Here is a 16,166-nt window from a genome sequence, read left to right on the forward strand (position 1 = left end):
AACTGCAAGGCAATTTTTGCAGCATACCTGAGAGCTTAGGAAAACCTTTCAACACAGTGAGCCTTATGATGAAATTAGCAGGATTTGTGACATTCACATGGATTACTTTCCCTGCTGCCCACAAGTTTGCAGCAGCAGAGGCTGTGACAGCAACAGCCTTTAACATCTCAGGGACAGCAGCAGCCAGGCTTTGCATTATGATCAAATTATTCTGTGCTCCCAAAGAACACAAGTGCTCCTGAGCACTACACGTAAATGGAAATCACTTCAGTCCTACTAAATATTGTATAAAACATAAATCATTGACTGTGTGCCAAGACCTGTCCTTCTCTTCTGATATGTACCCAACAGAGCACACAAAAAACCCTTCAGAGGTTTCACCTTTATTTTAGGAAAGGCACTGACTAAGCAACCAATTTCTTTCCAGACATTATTATAGGATAAACATTTTCTAGTTTTCACAAACAAAACTACACATGGCAGAGCTGCACTGGCACGTATCAAGCAAGCTATCCTATCAATCACTTATTTTTAAGAGTGGTTTGCCTTGTTCTGTGATACCACTAAAGGCTCAGGTCTGCCCTTGGATGTACTCAAACTATTTTCAGTGCAGGACACTGCACAACCATCCAGAGGCAGAGCTGTATGAAGCTGTAATATGAACTTGAACAGAATAAATGGGAAACCTGTACAATGCAGATCCTTCACTTGCTGGCCCTCTCCCTTTCTCTTGCCTGAGTTAAGCCAGGTAAGCTCTGAGCCTTTGAGACCCTTCAGCAAAGGCCTGCAATGTCCTGAATGCAAGCAAACGGAAGGAGTGTGGTGGGGACATAGGGCACAGAAGCACAGCCTCTCCACAGAGCAAAGAGGGGCAATTTGAAAATATCTCACCTTGAAATTAAATGGGATGGGAAAAAACGCAGGTTGTTGTTCTGTGTGTGTTTTAAAAGGTCGTTTCTCTCATCCAAGTCTCAAAGCAAGCCTTCACAGGAATGTTAATGCACTGTAAATTGCTTAACCAGTCAAAAGCAGTGAAATATTCCCCTCAGACTGCCATCCTCCAACTAAACAGGAACATAAATTAGCATGACTGTTGCTAGTATCACACAGGACTAAGACACTGGCTGATCCCACCAGCCTCACTTTCTAACCATTGGTTGCCTTGGGCTCTTTACTGTATAAATTATCCAGAAACATTAGCATTCTTTGTTGTTCCAAAGTGATTGGAAGGCTCTAAAGGATATTTCTGCATGCTGCTTAAGCAAAGGGTAAGCTTTGTGCAGTATCATGTGATCAACGAAAAAATCCCCGAGTACTGCCTGCTTGTGGGTGGTGCAGAGGAACAAGAAGTGACTCACTACTCATAGTGGAAAATTTGGGGGGAAAATGTTTTAAATAGCCAGGAAAGCACAAAATGGCAAACCAAATTATTGGACTTCCTACGCCCTATGTACTGGGTAACAAAACCATGGCTTTGACATGGCAATGATGCCCAAATGCATGAGAGTTAAGTGAAGCAATTGCTGGGTTTTGCTCTGTTCTCCTACTAGGGAGGGCCTCTACCTGTCCTGAATCTGCAGAGTCCTAAGGGAACTCAGAAAGAAACTGGAATAAGCTACCAAATTCCAAAGGGGGGGAGAACAAAAAAAAAAAAAAAAAAAGCATTTGGTGGAGCAAAAGCTCTCTATTTTCTCTTATTCTTAAGATGCAGAAATAAAACACAGAGAGAAACCCATATATTTGAGATTAATAGGCAGATATTTATCCATGTGCCACTCTGGCTGCTGAGAGATTTCCTCTCTACAGCAGTGTTGTATAAACAATAAAGCATTTTTGCCCACAAAGCAATTGTCTCACCTCACTGAATCAAGAGCCTCTCTCTGCCATATCCCTTCTATATTGTTCTAATTCTGAGCTGTGAGGAAGCTGCCTTACACAAAGACAGTGCATGGATCTGGTTGGGCATGCTATTGTTAAACTTGAGCACATCAAGAACAACGTGGGCTCCCTGCAGCATGAGTAGATTCAGCTGAGAGACTTTACATTTTAGCTCACAAGCCATAGGTAAATATGGGCTGAGGGGACAGCTCCTACAATTAATTCCTTACTGCTGTGGCTGTTTTCAGCTGGGGGCAAACCCACCCTGACACCAACGTTACAAACCTGCACATAACCTAAGCAGCAGCAAGAAAAACATCACTATTTCAGGCTGCTTTCAAACAGCAGCACCTCAAAATTCACCTCAAAGACAGAAACTTATCTTCATACTGCCCTTTATCCTGGAAGATGATTCAGGAGAACCTATACATTGACACAGAGAAAATGCCTCCAGTGTAGCTGGCTGCAGCAAATGTACTGCAGCATGTTAAGAGTCTCCCAACATGCAGGCTGGAACAGAAGGCAGTGGGTTTCTCAGTGCCTTTCATTAGGTGTAGGACTGCCACAGCAGAGGGAAAAGAGAAAAGGGCAGGGAAATGCTGACTCTCGCCCAAGCAAAAGATGCACATATGTTAGAGGAAATCTACATGTCATTTGGGAAGCACATGCACCGCTCCTCTGAGCATATGAAGATTACCCAATCCCCCCCTTAGGGGGATTTCACAAAGGCACACAGAAATACTACATGCCCAGGTTTCTCTAAAGGCAGCTGGCTCCTTGATATGTTCTTGAAAAAAATTATCATGAAATGCAGCCAAAGACAAGAAATTGTGGCAGGGCCTTATTTCCATGGAGCAGAGTACAAGGTGTCATTTATAAGGACACAGCCTCAGAGCTGCCAAAGTAGCTGGCCTCTTTATCTGTCATTATGCCACAAACCATAACTATTTTGCTTTATACCTTAGAGAGGAACAGTAAGCCTGGAATCACACAGAGGCTCCTGACCTGAACAATGAGCAATGCAGTGCCTACTGAATTTTTCAGATCCTAGTTTGCTGAAGGGTTTTCTGCAGCTAAGAAAAATCTACAGCAGTGAAAAACCAGGCTCTGTAATCTCAGCCACGTATCTTCCTAACAAAAGAAAGTTGCTAGTACCAGACTGTTACAGCTCAATTCTGTTAAACAGCTCACTGTTAAGGAAAAAACAGAAACACTGAAACACCTTATTTCTGTAACATTATCCCAAAAATGGATGTTTCAGAAGCCAAACATGTGACACAGTCCCAACACAAAGAAAAAAAAAACTGCCTCTACACACATCCCTTTTAAGTAACCTGCATGTAAGACTAAACTATTATGCTATGCTTTGCTATAAAACCTACGAGAAAGCTCAGCATTAAACCCCACATGATGGTTACAAACTACTTTCAACTCACAGACAGTTTTCATGTCACAGTAACATAAGTGGGAAACGCATGCACACCTTCTGCATCATCACCGCAATCAACTAATATCCAATTAAACATTCAATTGCTTTGCAAACCCCACAGCCGTGGTTACAAATGACATTTTACAATGTTAGCAAATTACTCCCACAGCTACCAAGTTACAGGCAAGAGCAAGCTTTTAATACTTCAATTGCAAGGTAAGAAAATTAAAACAAAAGAACCCCTGTTCAGAATTTGGCACAGATCTAGATACCTTTTTCTTCCGATCCCGGGATCTTTTCCTGTGTTTTCTTTTTTTCTCAGTTTCTTCCTCAGCATTTATTTCTAAATCCCTGTTTTTCTTTAACTGTGATGCTGCGTGAGCCATAATGCATTAAAAATCCTTTACAACAATGCTCCCTTGTAAAAGGTGATTTCCTCGGGCACCTTTAGCCAGCCCTTACAGCAAATGTTCCAGTGATTGGAAGGAGATCTGTGACCAGAGCCAGGAACACATTCAGGATTCAGAGATCTCGCAGGAGCTTGCAGTCACTACAAAAACACATAGTTGCAGATTTCTTCCTATACCTTCCTGCACCTGAGCCTTTGTAAAGCAGTGCAGCCATCGTAATGCATTTAACGTAATGAAAAAGACAGCTGGGACAGAGAAAGCTGTATTATGGCTGTATCCCCTGCCACCAGCTGGAAGTGTCTAAGTGACTCCACTGAAGGGGGAATGCTGAAAAGGAGCGCTTTGTATTAAAAAAAATTCCAGAACAATAACATATGCTGCATTGTTTTTTCTTCACTGATCTTCAAGCACGTTTCTAAAAGCTACTAAAAAAATGCAGTGTTAGCGCTGTACGTCTCTCAGCTAGTTTTGTGTAGTAAGCCATTTAACCTATAATGAAATGGAGCAGCTCCTACTTTAGGTTAACTGCTGATGGTGACAAAAAAAATAAAATAAAATAAAAATTTCTTTTTACCATGGAGACTCTGACTGCATTATGTAGAAAACAATGCATGCATTGCCATATCTTAACAGTGTGTCCTTTATAACGATTTTTCAATTCCAATACATTTTGTGACAGAGGATTACAGAAAGCCCTGTTGTATTTTTTCCCGTTTTTTTTTTTTTTTAAACATATTTATTACAACACATCATACAGAGAGAAAGATGCAATCACACTGGTGTGTGAAACAGGCATTTAATTCATGGGAGATTTTCTGGCACTGTTCATTTACGTGGTCAGAAAGGGAAATCGGCATTATTGCCGTGTAGTTGGAAATGTACTTTTAGGCTTTTATGTCAAGGCTTGCTTCAATCATCTTACTATTTTTGCCACCTGAGTCCTCAATGACTGCAGCTTTTGAATATTCATTAGGGGAGGTAAAATAGCAGCAGTATTAAGGCCTGCAGGAGGATCTTTTACTAGGATGAGCACAGAGCAAGCATCTAGTAAATAAGGAACCATATTTTCTCTGCACAAATATGAACAATCAGCAGCTTGCCTCAAGACTGCTGTTTTTAACCTTTCCCAGTATTCCTAGCAGCATGCTTCACTGTAATGAAGATCAGCGTTTTAAGGGAGTCTGATTTCTTTCAGATAAAACCCAAAAGTCTCTCCAAGCAAAACCAGTATATTTGACATGGTACTAGCATTTCTTTCCAGAAAAAAAAAGATACCTGAATCTGTTGTAAAAAATAAGTTAAATTTAAATTTAAAGTGCAATTAGCTAAATCAGGCTGAATCTTCTCAGGGCAATGTAAAATCCAGAGATGTCTCACATGTTTCTAAGTATTCTTCCCCCAGACTTGAAAGACATTTTTTGAATTCTGGTTACTGAGGCCCTGCAAGCAACATGCTTCTGTTTTCACATAACATGGCTAAAAGAAAAATAATCTTTTAAGTCTCCGAAACAGAAACTACTTTGAACACATCCTATGTTGTCCAAAGGGCAGCACACAGTGCACTGTTTGTCTCTTGTTCACAAGCTAACAAACCAGGCTTAGAAAGTTGCTTATTTTGGAGTGGTTTTTAAGAAACGCTCAAGGATGGAGGCCACAGTTGTGTGACCTTAGGGATTTTTCTTGCTGGTGCAGTAAAACCAGGGTTTCTGTGTGCATGCAAAGCTCCTGTACCCATACACCACCGTGTGACTCTCCACATTCCCCCTCCATGACTGAAAGGCTTCTGAAAAAGCTTCTACTGCCTTTGGAAAGCTGTGGGAAGAGGAATGCTGCACTTGGGCAATGCCTAGATTTGAACCAGAAGCAGTCAGCTCCCACTTCTCTATTCTACAGAGACCTGAATAAACACATTTCTAAAGGTGCCAAGAGTACACCCCAAGGATGCCCTGAGCATGCTTTGAACTGCAGGGCATCACTGCAGGCTGTCAAAGGCCATGCTCAGGCAGGCACCTGATTTTGGCCCAGCTCTTCAAGGAAACTCAGGGCAGCAGTGAGGAAACTCTGCTCTAGCACCACCAGAGCCCTACCAGAGAGAGGAGCTGGCCAGGCTGCTCATTCATGGGGGCTGAAGAAGGTACCTCCAGAACCACAGTGATCTCAAGTTTTGGTGGGAAATGGAAAACTGCATTGTGCCTATTAAAAAAATTTAAAAAATGTAAAGAAAAGGCACCCAAAGCTTTATTTTCTAGCCAACAAGCTGCCTGCATGACCTTGGCAGTTATCCTCTTGGAAGTTCAGATCTTTGTAAAATAAAGTTGACATTAGTTCCCCTGTCTTATCACGGAAGTGCTTAGGAAATACAGCAGAACCAGAACTGAAAGTGGATTCAACAAAATTCAATAGAACTGGATCCCTCTTATTCCCAGCATATTTCCATCTGGATTTGAAAGACTCATGAGTCTTTGCCTTAGGAAACCAACTTTATTTGAGCCACAGCTGAAGTGAATGCCGCTGTCATTCACCGCTTGCTGGCTAATCCTGTGACGTCCTATAAGCCTTTTAACCATACAAGCCTGTAATTTATGCCTAAATAACCTCATTAAATGAAAATACAAATAATGCATTATCAAGTGTTAGGTGTTTGAAATACTTCAAGCATACTTTTAAAAATGCTGGCACAGGGAATAACATGCTTAAATGCCCAAGTGCCACCCTATGCACAGGTTGTATTCTGTGCAGGTAGAAAGCAGCCCAAGCTTTTATTAATGAGGAAAAATGCTAAGAAATGAGGATAATAAGTGAACTCACCCAATCCCTTGAGATATGCATAAATTGGAGGGTTTTATCTGTCAGCCAAGACTGCTTCATCCCAAGGATCTTTTCAGCTAATTAATCAATTGGACATAACATGCAAATGTTTTTATTATGTGGATTACAATCCCTGCTTGAACTACAGAGTCCAAACTCCTTCGGAATTAGATTTCAGAAAGAGAAAAATGCCTTTTCAAGCTATGGTTTTGAGAAATTATCTTTTAGCTATGATTAAAAAAAAAAAAATCAACGAAAGAAAAGAAAGATCCCTTATAGCTTGTAGGCTGGGATAGTCTCCAACAGAAAAGAGGTTACAAGAAAAGTGTGAGTAAAAGATTCAGACTCCTGTGGAAAAGCAACTGTATATGTGCAACTCCTGTTTTTGGGGAAATGGTGAAGTGGCTCCATTCACTGGAAGGTGATAGGGCATTGCCTGATGAAAGCTGGGTGAAGTGTGAAGGTTTTCATGCTAGATGTGTCATAACTCACTGCAAGGGAATTGGGTACTGGAAATCTTTATTAAGAGCTTCTTTTCAGACTTCAGTAAAATAATTAAACTATTTGATTTCACCCTTAATTACAGAGTTAATGAAATGCCAATGAGTGTTTCAGCACAATCCATAGGGTCCTGATAAAGAATGATAAACTGTATCTTACTTGAACAATGGGAAATTTGCACTTTCTGTTAGCACAAGGATAATGTCTACTTAGCTTCAGCTACTCACAGAGTCACAATAATAATGTCAGGAAGTGATTTTATCAACTTGAAAGCGTGTCATTTGCTTTAGGTTAAGATGCTAGTCCCACTGTTAGATGCAAGAGACTACAAAACAGCATTAGCATATAACATTGAGATGGATTTGGGAAAAAACATGAAAAGTTATAGGAGGAAAAGGTGTTCACAATCTAATTACTTGTGTTCATTCATCAATTGGTCAGCAGCTTATAGAGTGAAGATAGCACTATCACTTTTACACAAATTATTCAGCACTAGGAAAAAAAAAAAAAGAGATGCTCACGAAAATATTTGCTTATTGAGAAAATGCCAAAAAAATTGATTCATGAAAATCTAGGTTGTTTTAGGTAAGATGGAACACCACAGAAACATTCAACATTCACATTTCTCAGATCACTATAGATTCAGAAAGGCTTCTAATCACACACAGTGCTAGAAGGTCACTCTGAAAACTTTTACTGGTAAACAAAGTATGTTAGATTTTCCCAAAGATGAAAAGTACATTATAGGTAGGCTAGAAATAGCAGAGAGCAAAGAAAGAAAAACACATGGAAAGAAGTAAATCCAATTCTTATTAGGCTACTCTTATATTCTTAATTTCTGAGTTTTCTGGTACCGAACAAATGCCACATTCCTCTGTTATGGATTATATTGAGTAAAGCAATGGAAATGAGAAGGGGAAAAAAAAGAACAAGACTTATTAGATGTAAGACAAAAATTTATGAAAATTACATCTGGGGAGAAGACTAGGCAGAAGAAATTTAAAAAAAGATTTGTGAAAATGGGTTAACCATAAAAAACTTTCTCATGAGTCTTTTAAGATTCAACTGCTCCTTAGTTAGGCTAGCAGGCCTTGTGTCTCAAAATCAAACAAACAAATCCAAACAAGACTAAAAGCCTATTTAGCATCTAGTTATACTTTTTAGCTCTACTTCACACATCTGATGTCCAGGATAGGATGGACCCATCTCCAAACATGCAGAAGATCAAGATCACTAAGCAGCAAATGAATGGAAAATAAAGAAAGGCTAAGGCTTGTTTGGCTCTTTTGTGTTGTTGCATTGAGTTTCTCCCACCACCTGCTCCTTCTAGCAGAATTCTATTTTGACAATAACAGTCCCAAAAAAACCTGGGGAAACATGACAGTCAGAAAGGGATGTATGCACTACACTAAAAAGCAAGAAAATACTTAAACTGCATTTTGTACACCACTTTTACAGTGCTAACCCTTCACCTCCTTTGAATTTACAATATAAAACTTGGAATGGTACTGAATTATGTTCTGTTTCTTATTTGACTTCTTTGGGGCACAAGAACTTAAAAGTGCTTTGGAAATGACACAAATTCAGGGATGCAGTGATAAAGGCCAGAGGCTTAAATGACCCTTCTTAAATTTCTGACTGGAAATTTAAGTAGAAATTATAACAATTGTAAAAACAAAAACAAGCAAAAAAACCAGAAGCCAACGGCCAAACAAACCACCACAACAAAACCCAAAACTAAACCAAACCACCCCAAAAACCCTCAAAAAACCACCCCAAAACACCCACAGAGAAAACAATCATGAAATATGCTTTTCACTAAGCCCTCCCCAGACACATCACCTGCCTTCTGAGCTGATACAAGATCAAAGCAGCAGCCACTCTTAAGCTCGTAGAATGAAGTGCAAAATTACTATTTCTCTGTGCAAGGATGACACATTTTGGCATAACTGATGAAATTACACCTCCTGTGGTCCAGCTTACTCAGAGAATGTGGATGGCTGACACGTTTGTGAATTTTAACTCCAGGCTGGAGGCATGACTTTTAAAGAAAACTACTACAGGCTCTTGTGTGCCCTGAAGACTTGCACATCTGGTAAATCTGGACAGTTCAAAAGCTGACTCAAGGCTCACTCAGCCCATGGGTTCAGGAGCAGAAGAAATGGGAAAATCAATCCTCAGCTGTCCCAGGCCACCACACAAGCATGGTAAATCCTCCTGCAAAGAAACTGGGAGAAGGAAACAAGGTGCTCACGCAGCAGCAGAGGAGAAAGGACTTGAGAAGACTGAAGAGCACCCAGGACTGGAGATCACCAACCCTGACTTTCAAAACAGGGTGATTTTGTTTGAGGCCTACACAGAGAAAGGGAGCTCACAGTGGCAAATATTAACTCTTCTGAGAAGATGGTGTAAAGAGTTTCATCTCTGACTCATGACCAACTAAGGAAAAGGTACTGATGTGTCTTATTTATAGAGGCACACTAATTGCAAGATAGATTTTGTGGGGGTTTGTGGATGGAACTGCCGAGCAGCCCAGGAAATTTATCCAATGCAAGAAACACTGGTAAGAGTTTTATACTTTGTATACAATCTCTAAATGGTTGCAGAACAAACACACCAAAAACTTTCTTCCATTTGTCTTCTGCCAAGAATAACATTGCTAAAACCCTACATTTATTGGTAATCACTGCAAGTGCAACAAACATGCACTTTAAAAAACCAATTTTTTAACCTTTTTCCCCTGCAATTCAAACACCACATTACAGCCTGGACTGAAACTCTCATGTACAATGTCAATGTTTTAGGGATGCTGACAAAGACCACTAGGAAATGGCATTAAACTGGTTTCACACATCATAAGGGGAAGAACTTATATCCCAAACTGACACTAGGTCACAGTGACATAGTTTTCAACCCTCACCTGGCACTACTCAATGGTGTTCTGAAACTGTATATTCAGAATATTAACCTCAGATTATTAACCTCCAACTTTCATCATTTCTCTCTGCCTAGTTCACCATGATCTCCTAGCTACTGCAAGCCACAGCAGGGTGACCAGGAGGTCAGTGGAACCAAACCGAGTTTTGATCTGGAAATTTAGTTAGATGTGTCTGCAAATGACTCTAACAGAGACAGGAAAAGCTACGCCTGTATATACAGGAATAAGTACAAAAGCAGGATTGCTATCAGTTTTGCACTCCCACACACAGAATTTGAACGCTGTCTGTGATATGATAGGAGGATCAATCCCATCCTGGAGAGCTTCAAAAAAGAAACACAAAATGCCATTCATCAGGATTTTATGATTCAGCTACAAACTTCACCCTGAGTGGTCAATTAATCACTGCTGCATCTGTTCACTTCTGCTCCAACACATGAAGGCAATCTGCTCACACATCCAGTGAACAATGAGCCCGAGTTGGGGGTTCCCCCAATGTAAGGAGAGCAGGTATCAAGGAGGGGGCTCTCAGAAGCTCCTCTGCCAGGTCATCCAGTCCCCAAACAGACACAAGATGAGTTATTCCCTGCTCATCTCAGATGGAAAACTCCCTGTCTCAGAGTGGTTTAAAAATAACCCAAAACAGCAGCAGAAAATGTCTTTGTGGTATTTCAAGTTTCTCAGCATCAAGTCCCCCCGCCTGCTGTCTCTTTTCTGGAGCAGTAGCAGTCTCATAATAATAAAAGCTACACAAAAAGCTTTTATTAAAAACCACTGCAGAACCTGCAAAGGTGCCAGGAAGTGAATGTGCTTCGGCAAATGAAGCTCCCAAACAGAGTGGGACGGCATCAGTCACAAACAGATGCAACACTTTTGCTGTAGTTAGTAGATGATTTTCCAGTACTCATTAATTAATATTCTTTGATATTTGTTATGTTTGAGTCAGAAATAAACACTTTGGGCTAGAAGGCATTTTGACCAAGTGAGTCTTTCCATAAATAACTGCACAATGTGTATCCAGGGTAGGGGCCTCTCTGCTTTAGCAAGATAGTGTGATCATGAAAATATCACTTAACCTTCCCTACCACGACACAGCCCCAAAAGGAAAACTACTTTTAACTTTGGACAAAGGTAGCTCTTTATCACCTTCTGAAATGGGTTATTCCTCCCACCCAGTGCCAACAGTAGGGAGTGCACTGAGTGACCCAGGGCCCACACATTTTCCTGTTGTCAAGCTCTGCACATTATGAGCAGCTTACTTGTTTTATTTCGAAATAAAAAGTTGCTGAGCAAGTGTAACAAAGGACCCATCAGCAAAGGTCACAAGAAAGGCTCTTTGAAGTTGCCAGCATTTCCCAGTTGCCCCAAGACTTCCAGCTGTATAAGTTTTTTTGTTGATCTTCTGTGTTGCAAAAATGCAGAAATTATAAGAAATTAAGAAAAAAGGCTCTTTGGCTTGTTTGTAGGTTTTTTTTTTTTTCCTTTTAAATTTCCCTGAACTACTTGGATACACAAAAAAATCTACTACTAACATGCACTATTCCCAAGACAAGGAAAACAGGTGCACATGTGAACCAAGGAGGAGAGCTGCAGTTTCTCCCTGATCACTGCCACATTTTGTGCAGGACCAAGGCTCCCTCAGCAAGTACACAGGACATATTTACTCACTCTTTCATTGCAGACTTCCCACTTTAGCCAAACTAAGTGCAGAATTTTCAGTGAAGACACTAGTCCCTGCCCAGTATACACAAAATTTCTTAATCTTTAAGGAAACGTTTGAAACAAAAATATAAAAGCAAAAAAGAAACCTCCCACCCACTCCAGCACAAGAAACTCATTTAATTAGATTCTTTAATTATTCATTATTCCTTTTCCTATGTTGAAATGACCATCTTTGCCTCATTCCCAAAGGATTGTCTCCATAATTAAGTCATGGAATCATTAAAATCTCAACATGCTGCCCGAGTGAGATTTTAGTGCTTTAAGTGTTCTGCACGCTCCATGCAGCAGTAAGCTGAATTTTATAGGGGAAAAAAGTGCAAAAAAGCAGAATCATTAGCAATCAGTAACAAGAGTTAGAAAGGTATCAAATTCATGTTTTTCAGGTGACATTTTTCTCACTTTCTCTTAAGTAAATTCATATACCAGTCATAAAATCTACAAGGTTACGCTTGAACCAATTGTATGTGAAAATTCTCAGTTTCCTTAAAATAACAACCAGTATTATAAAAACACCCTCAGAGTAATTAACAGAGATGAATATTTCACCTCAAAAAAAAAAAAAAAACCAACCAACCAAAACCTAAAAACCCCAAACCAAACAACAAAGTCCAGCTATTAGTGCCTTGATACTAAAATCCTGTTGGAAGAAACCACTGGAGCAAGAAAGGTAACTACAAAAGATTCATTTATAAAAATAAAAACCACTGCCACTAAAAAAAGCCAGAAATGTTTTGTTTCTTCATAAATTTCACATAAGCTATTAATATTCATAGAAGGCCAAGTTCTTTCTTGGCCTAGCAAGAGCAAGTGGGCATAAGAAAAAACCCACTTACCTGTATAAAAATTATAATAATATATTAAAAATTATAATTATCACAGAATAGGCACATTGATGTGATGCCTGAAAGCCCAGGTAATGTTAGTGCCCTATTCAGAACAACAGAATGTGTTCTGCCTGTGAGCTGAACACACACTACAGAGGGTTGGGAGGGAGTGCATCCCTCCTGCTTTAGAGGGGTGACTGCAAACAGCAGAGGATGAGGTTGGAGGGGAGTTGTTTTGTTTGTATGGCATGGAAAACAATGTACATCAACACAAGTTTATGTAATGGGGATGTAAACACAAAAGTAACAGCCTGGAAGACACAGGAAGGAAATCTCTCTCTCTCCCTTCCTCAGCTCTGCTTGGGTCTCATCTGGAACACTCTGTCCTATTTCAGGCACTAAATTTCCAGGAAAAAGTTGTCAGCTGGAGATGAGAAGAATTTATTGCTTTAACTCTGAAATTGCGCTTCTTCAGAAAACAACCCTGAATCTGTGGTTAGTAATAAATAGCTCTGGACTTGCATATCCATACACTTTAAGCAAAGACATAGCAGCCAGCACTGAACTTTGCTCCTCTGCTTCTCTCCCCTCACAGCCCTCTTGGCTTTTCCTTTTTCCCCTCAAATTAGGAAAAGCCAGATGATTGCAGGCAAACCAACATAAAAACTAAAGATTACTCTTTTTTGGTTTCTTAGAATTTTTAAATTTCTGTTTCTGTGATTTGTTTTATTTTAAATCAATTTGTGGAGGGGCTGAGAAAGAGGAATGTTGCATGGAAATTCTGTTCAGGGATAAAGGCACTGTTCCCCTTTTAAAGATAGCATAAATTCTGGCTAAAATGTTTAATGAACCTAAACTTTAAATAATCAATACTTCACACAGCAGAAGAGAACATAAAAAGAACTGTTGCCCAGAACAGCTCCAAAGGGTACTAAAATGGGTACTACAAAAGGGTACACAACAATAACTCCATGTAGTTCATGCTAGGACATGGGAATTATACAGGCTTAAGATAAAATTCCAGCCACTACAGTTTTGTTATGTTCTGGGTGTGGTTTTGGTTTTTTTGGGGTTTTTTTTTTTGTTTTGTTTTGTTTGTTTGGGGTTTTTTGTTGTTGTTTGTTTGGGTTTTTTGGTTGGTTGGTTTTGGTTTTTTGGCGTTTTTTTGAGACTTCCTGGAAAACAGGCAGGATAGCAAAACACTGTTGAAGACCAAATTAGTACTAAACTTGAAAGAACAGAGTGGGGAAAGAAAACTCAAAAAACCAGGAGATAATAAAATTGTACACTGGTCTGGTCAAACTTCCAGTCCTAGAGATCTCCTGTGCCTGAATCTGTCACATCTGGAAGTTATTGGGAGGAACTGCAATCAATCTGGATTTGTCAAGAGGAAACTGTATACAATGAATTTAATTTTATTTCATGTAAAGGTGACAGGCATTGGAGACTGGAGAAGAGCAACACTTGTACGTGGCATTCTCATAAGCAAGGTAAGGAACATGGTGCTGATGAAATGATTGTTAGATTAATCCAAGAGGGATCTGGTAACTGAACTCAGGAACAAGACATTAACATTCATTGTCAAAAAGGATGGATGTTCTGTGAGAATCTGTCCTGGATTTGCTTCTCTCCAATGTTTTATTAATGATTTGGGCAATAAGAAAAGTTTATTACCGATGGAAATGTGAAACTACAAGGAGCATGTGCATGTTAAAGAGTGAAACTTCAGACCAAAATGATAAGTAAGACCAGAGGAATGGAGTGAGGTAAAAAGACCCAACCAGAACAGATGAATTTTAGTGAAAATAAGGAGAATTTTTTTTTCCACAGGCTAGACAAGTAAGGACTTTCCTTCAGCATTGTCTGCAGGGTATAAAACCTTGCAGGTTCAACACAGGACAAGAGAGAAGCAGCACAGTGCAGAAGGGACAGGCTGCACAATGAAATCACCTTTCTCCTCCATTTACTATTTGCAAAGGCACAGGTGTGCTGTGACTGACTTCTGCTATCCTGCTGCCAGGAAAATATGTATATTTGGGAAACAACAAGAGCAATGAGAAGTCTGTAAAACACATCCTCTTTTATCCTAAAGAGAAGATGGCTGATGGAACATGGCAACAGTCCTCAAGTCCATCAAAACCTGACAAAACAGAAGAAAATTTTCTGTTCTCCACCATTACTATGGATAGTAGTAGGAGTAGAAAGTTTCAATTGCAGCAACCAGATTTGGGTGAGATACTGTGAGAATTTTTAACACTAAGGGAACTCTGCAACAGCATGCAAGGGACCAGAATGGAAATTTGGTAACTCTCCTTTTTAAAACATTTATTAGGATCCACTTGGTCATTCTTACATCTGTGGTGCTTGTGAGCACCCTATGAGCACTGTACCAAGCTTCCAAAAGCCTGTTCTTAATTCAAACTTACTGAGACAGAACAAAACTATTTTATTGATTTCAGTGTTGTATACTGATTCAGTAAGGTTGATAGTAAGAAATATATTTTCTTAATGTAAAAATCTATGACCATTAGCTGCTGTACATTATCAGAAGCAGAGCTTCAAATGAAGATCCAAATCAAAGTACAACAGTGATGTGTTTGAATTATTCTGGCCAGTTTGAAAGTCTTAAAAAAGGTATTTCTCTATGTATCAAAAATAAAATTTTAAAAATCTACTTTTATTCCGTAAGTCTAAAAATAAAGAGGAATTAAACAAAATAATCCATATAGAACCACAGAGTATGCTGAGAAGTCTGCTCTAAATTACAGGCACATCAATGAACTCCAAAGAAAATGCAGTTGAAGTTCTTTAGGGCAGTGAGGATGAGCACAGCAAGCTTTGGAGAGCAGGCTTTGGCCTCTTCAGGGATCTGCCTGCTGGGATGAAGCCTGCAGAGGGAAGAAGGACCCAGGAAAGCGGGTGGATAGTCAAGGATCACCTCCTCCAAGCTCAGATGTGATGCATCCCAACAAGAGGGAGCCAGGCAAAAACACCAGGAGTTCTGAGTGGATGAACAAGGGGTTCCTGGATCAACTCAAACACAAAAATGAAATCTAGAGAGGGTGGAAGCATGGGCCATCAGAGGGACCTGAAGGTGCACAGGTCCATGGGACCTGATGAGGTGCAACTGCAGGTCCTGAGGGAATGGGCAGCTCAAGTTCCTAAGCCATTATCCACCATGTTCCAGAACTGGTGGTTGTCTGGTGAAGCTCCCACTGACTGGAAAAAGGGAAGCAAAACCCCCATTTCTTGAAAGGAAAACCCAGGGAACTACAAGGAACCCATCAGCCTCATATCAGTGCCTGCCATGAACAAGGGACAGAGCAAGACGATCTTTAAGGTCCATTCCAGCCCCAGCCAAAGCATTTTATAACCACATGGAATCATAGGCAACATTTTTCCCTTAGTCATTAAGATGCTCTGTTTTACAGCACACACAAAATCAAGACTTTATATGGACTCTTTAGAGAAATTGCCACATTTTTGGCACTAACTTGCAAAACCACTACATAAAATTACAGCTATTTAGAGAAATCAGAGTAATTGATAATGCATCTCTTCTAAATATATATTACATAGCTTATAAAAGCAGAAAAAAAAAAATTGATTTTTAGCCCTAGAGCTGCTTTCTGAAGTTACAATATTCTGAAGGATAT

The 16,166-nt window shown here is 39.8% G+C and overlaps 1 protein-coding gene across 12 annotated transcripts in view; it reads right to left on the bottom strand.

Moving 5' to 3' along the window:
* Positions 1-16,166, bottom strand: part of ANK3 (ankyrin 3) — a 282,760-nt gene that overhangs the window by 187,641 nt on the left and 78,953 nt on the right. For 11 of the 12 annotated variants that reach the window (XM_054276896.1, XM_054276897.1, XM_054276899.1 and 8 more), the window contains exon 1: positions 3,580-3,995. The exons of the other annotated variant lie outside the window; for it this stretch is intronic. In XM_054276896.1, coding sequence (XP_054132871.1) covers positions 3,580-3,693 — 114 coding nt within the window. In that variant the 5' untranslated portion in view covers positions 3,694-3,995. Of the gene's footprint in view, positions 1-3,579; positions 3,996-16,166 lie in introns of those variants that run through there. 12 annotated transcript variants of the gene reach the window in all.

Source organism: Melozone crissalis, unplaced genomic scaffold (genome assembly GCF_028551555.1).
Source record: "Melozone crissalis strain CALT ecotype California unplaced genomic scaffold, PUWL_Pcris_2 ptg000019l_1, whole genome shotgun sequence".
Classification (NCBI taxonomy): Eukaryota; Metazoa; Chordata; class Aves; order Passeriformes; family Passerellidae; genus Melozone; species Melozone crissalis.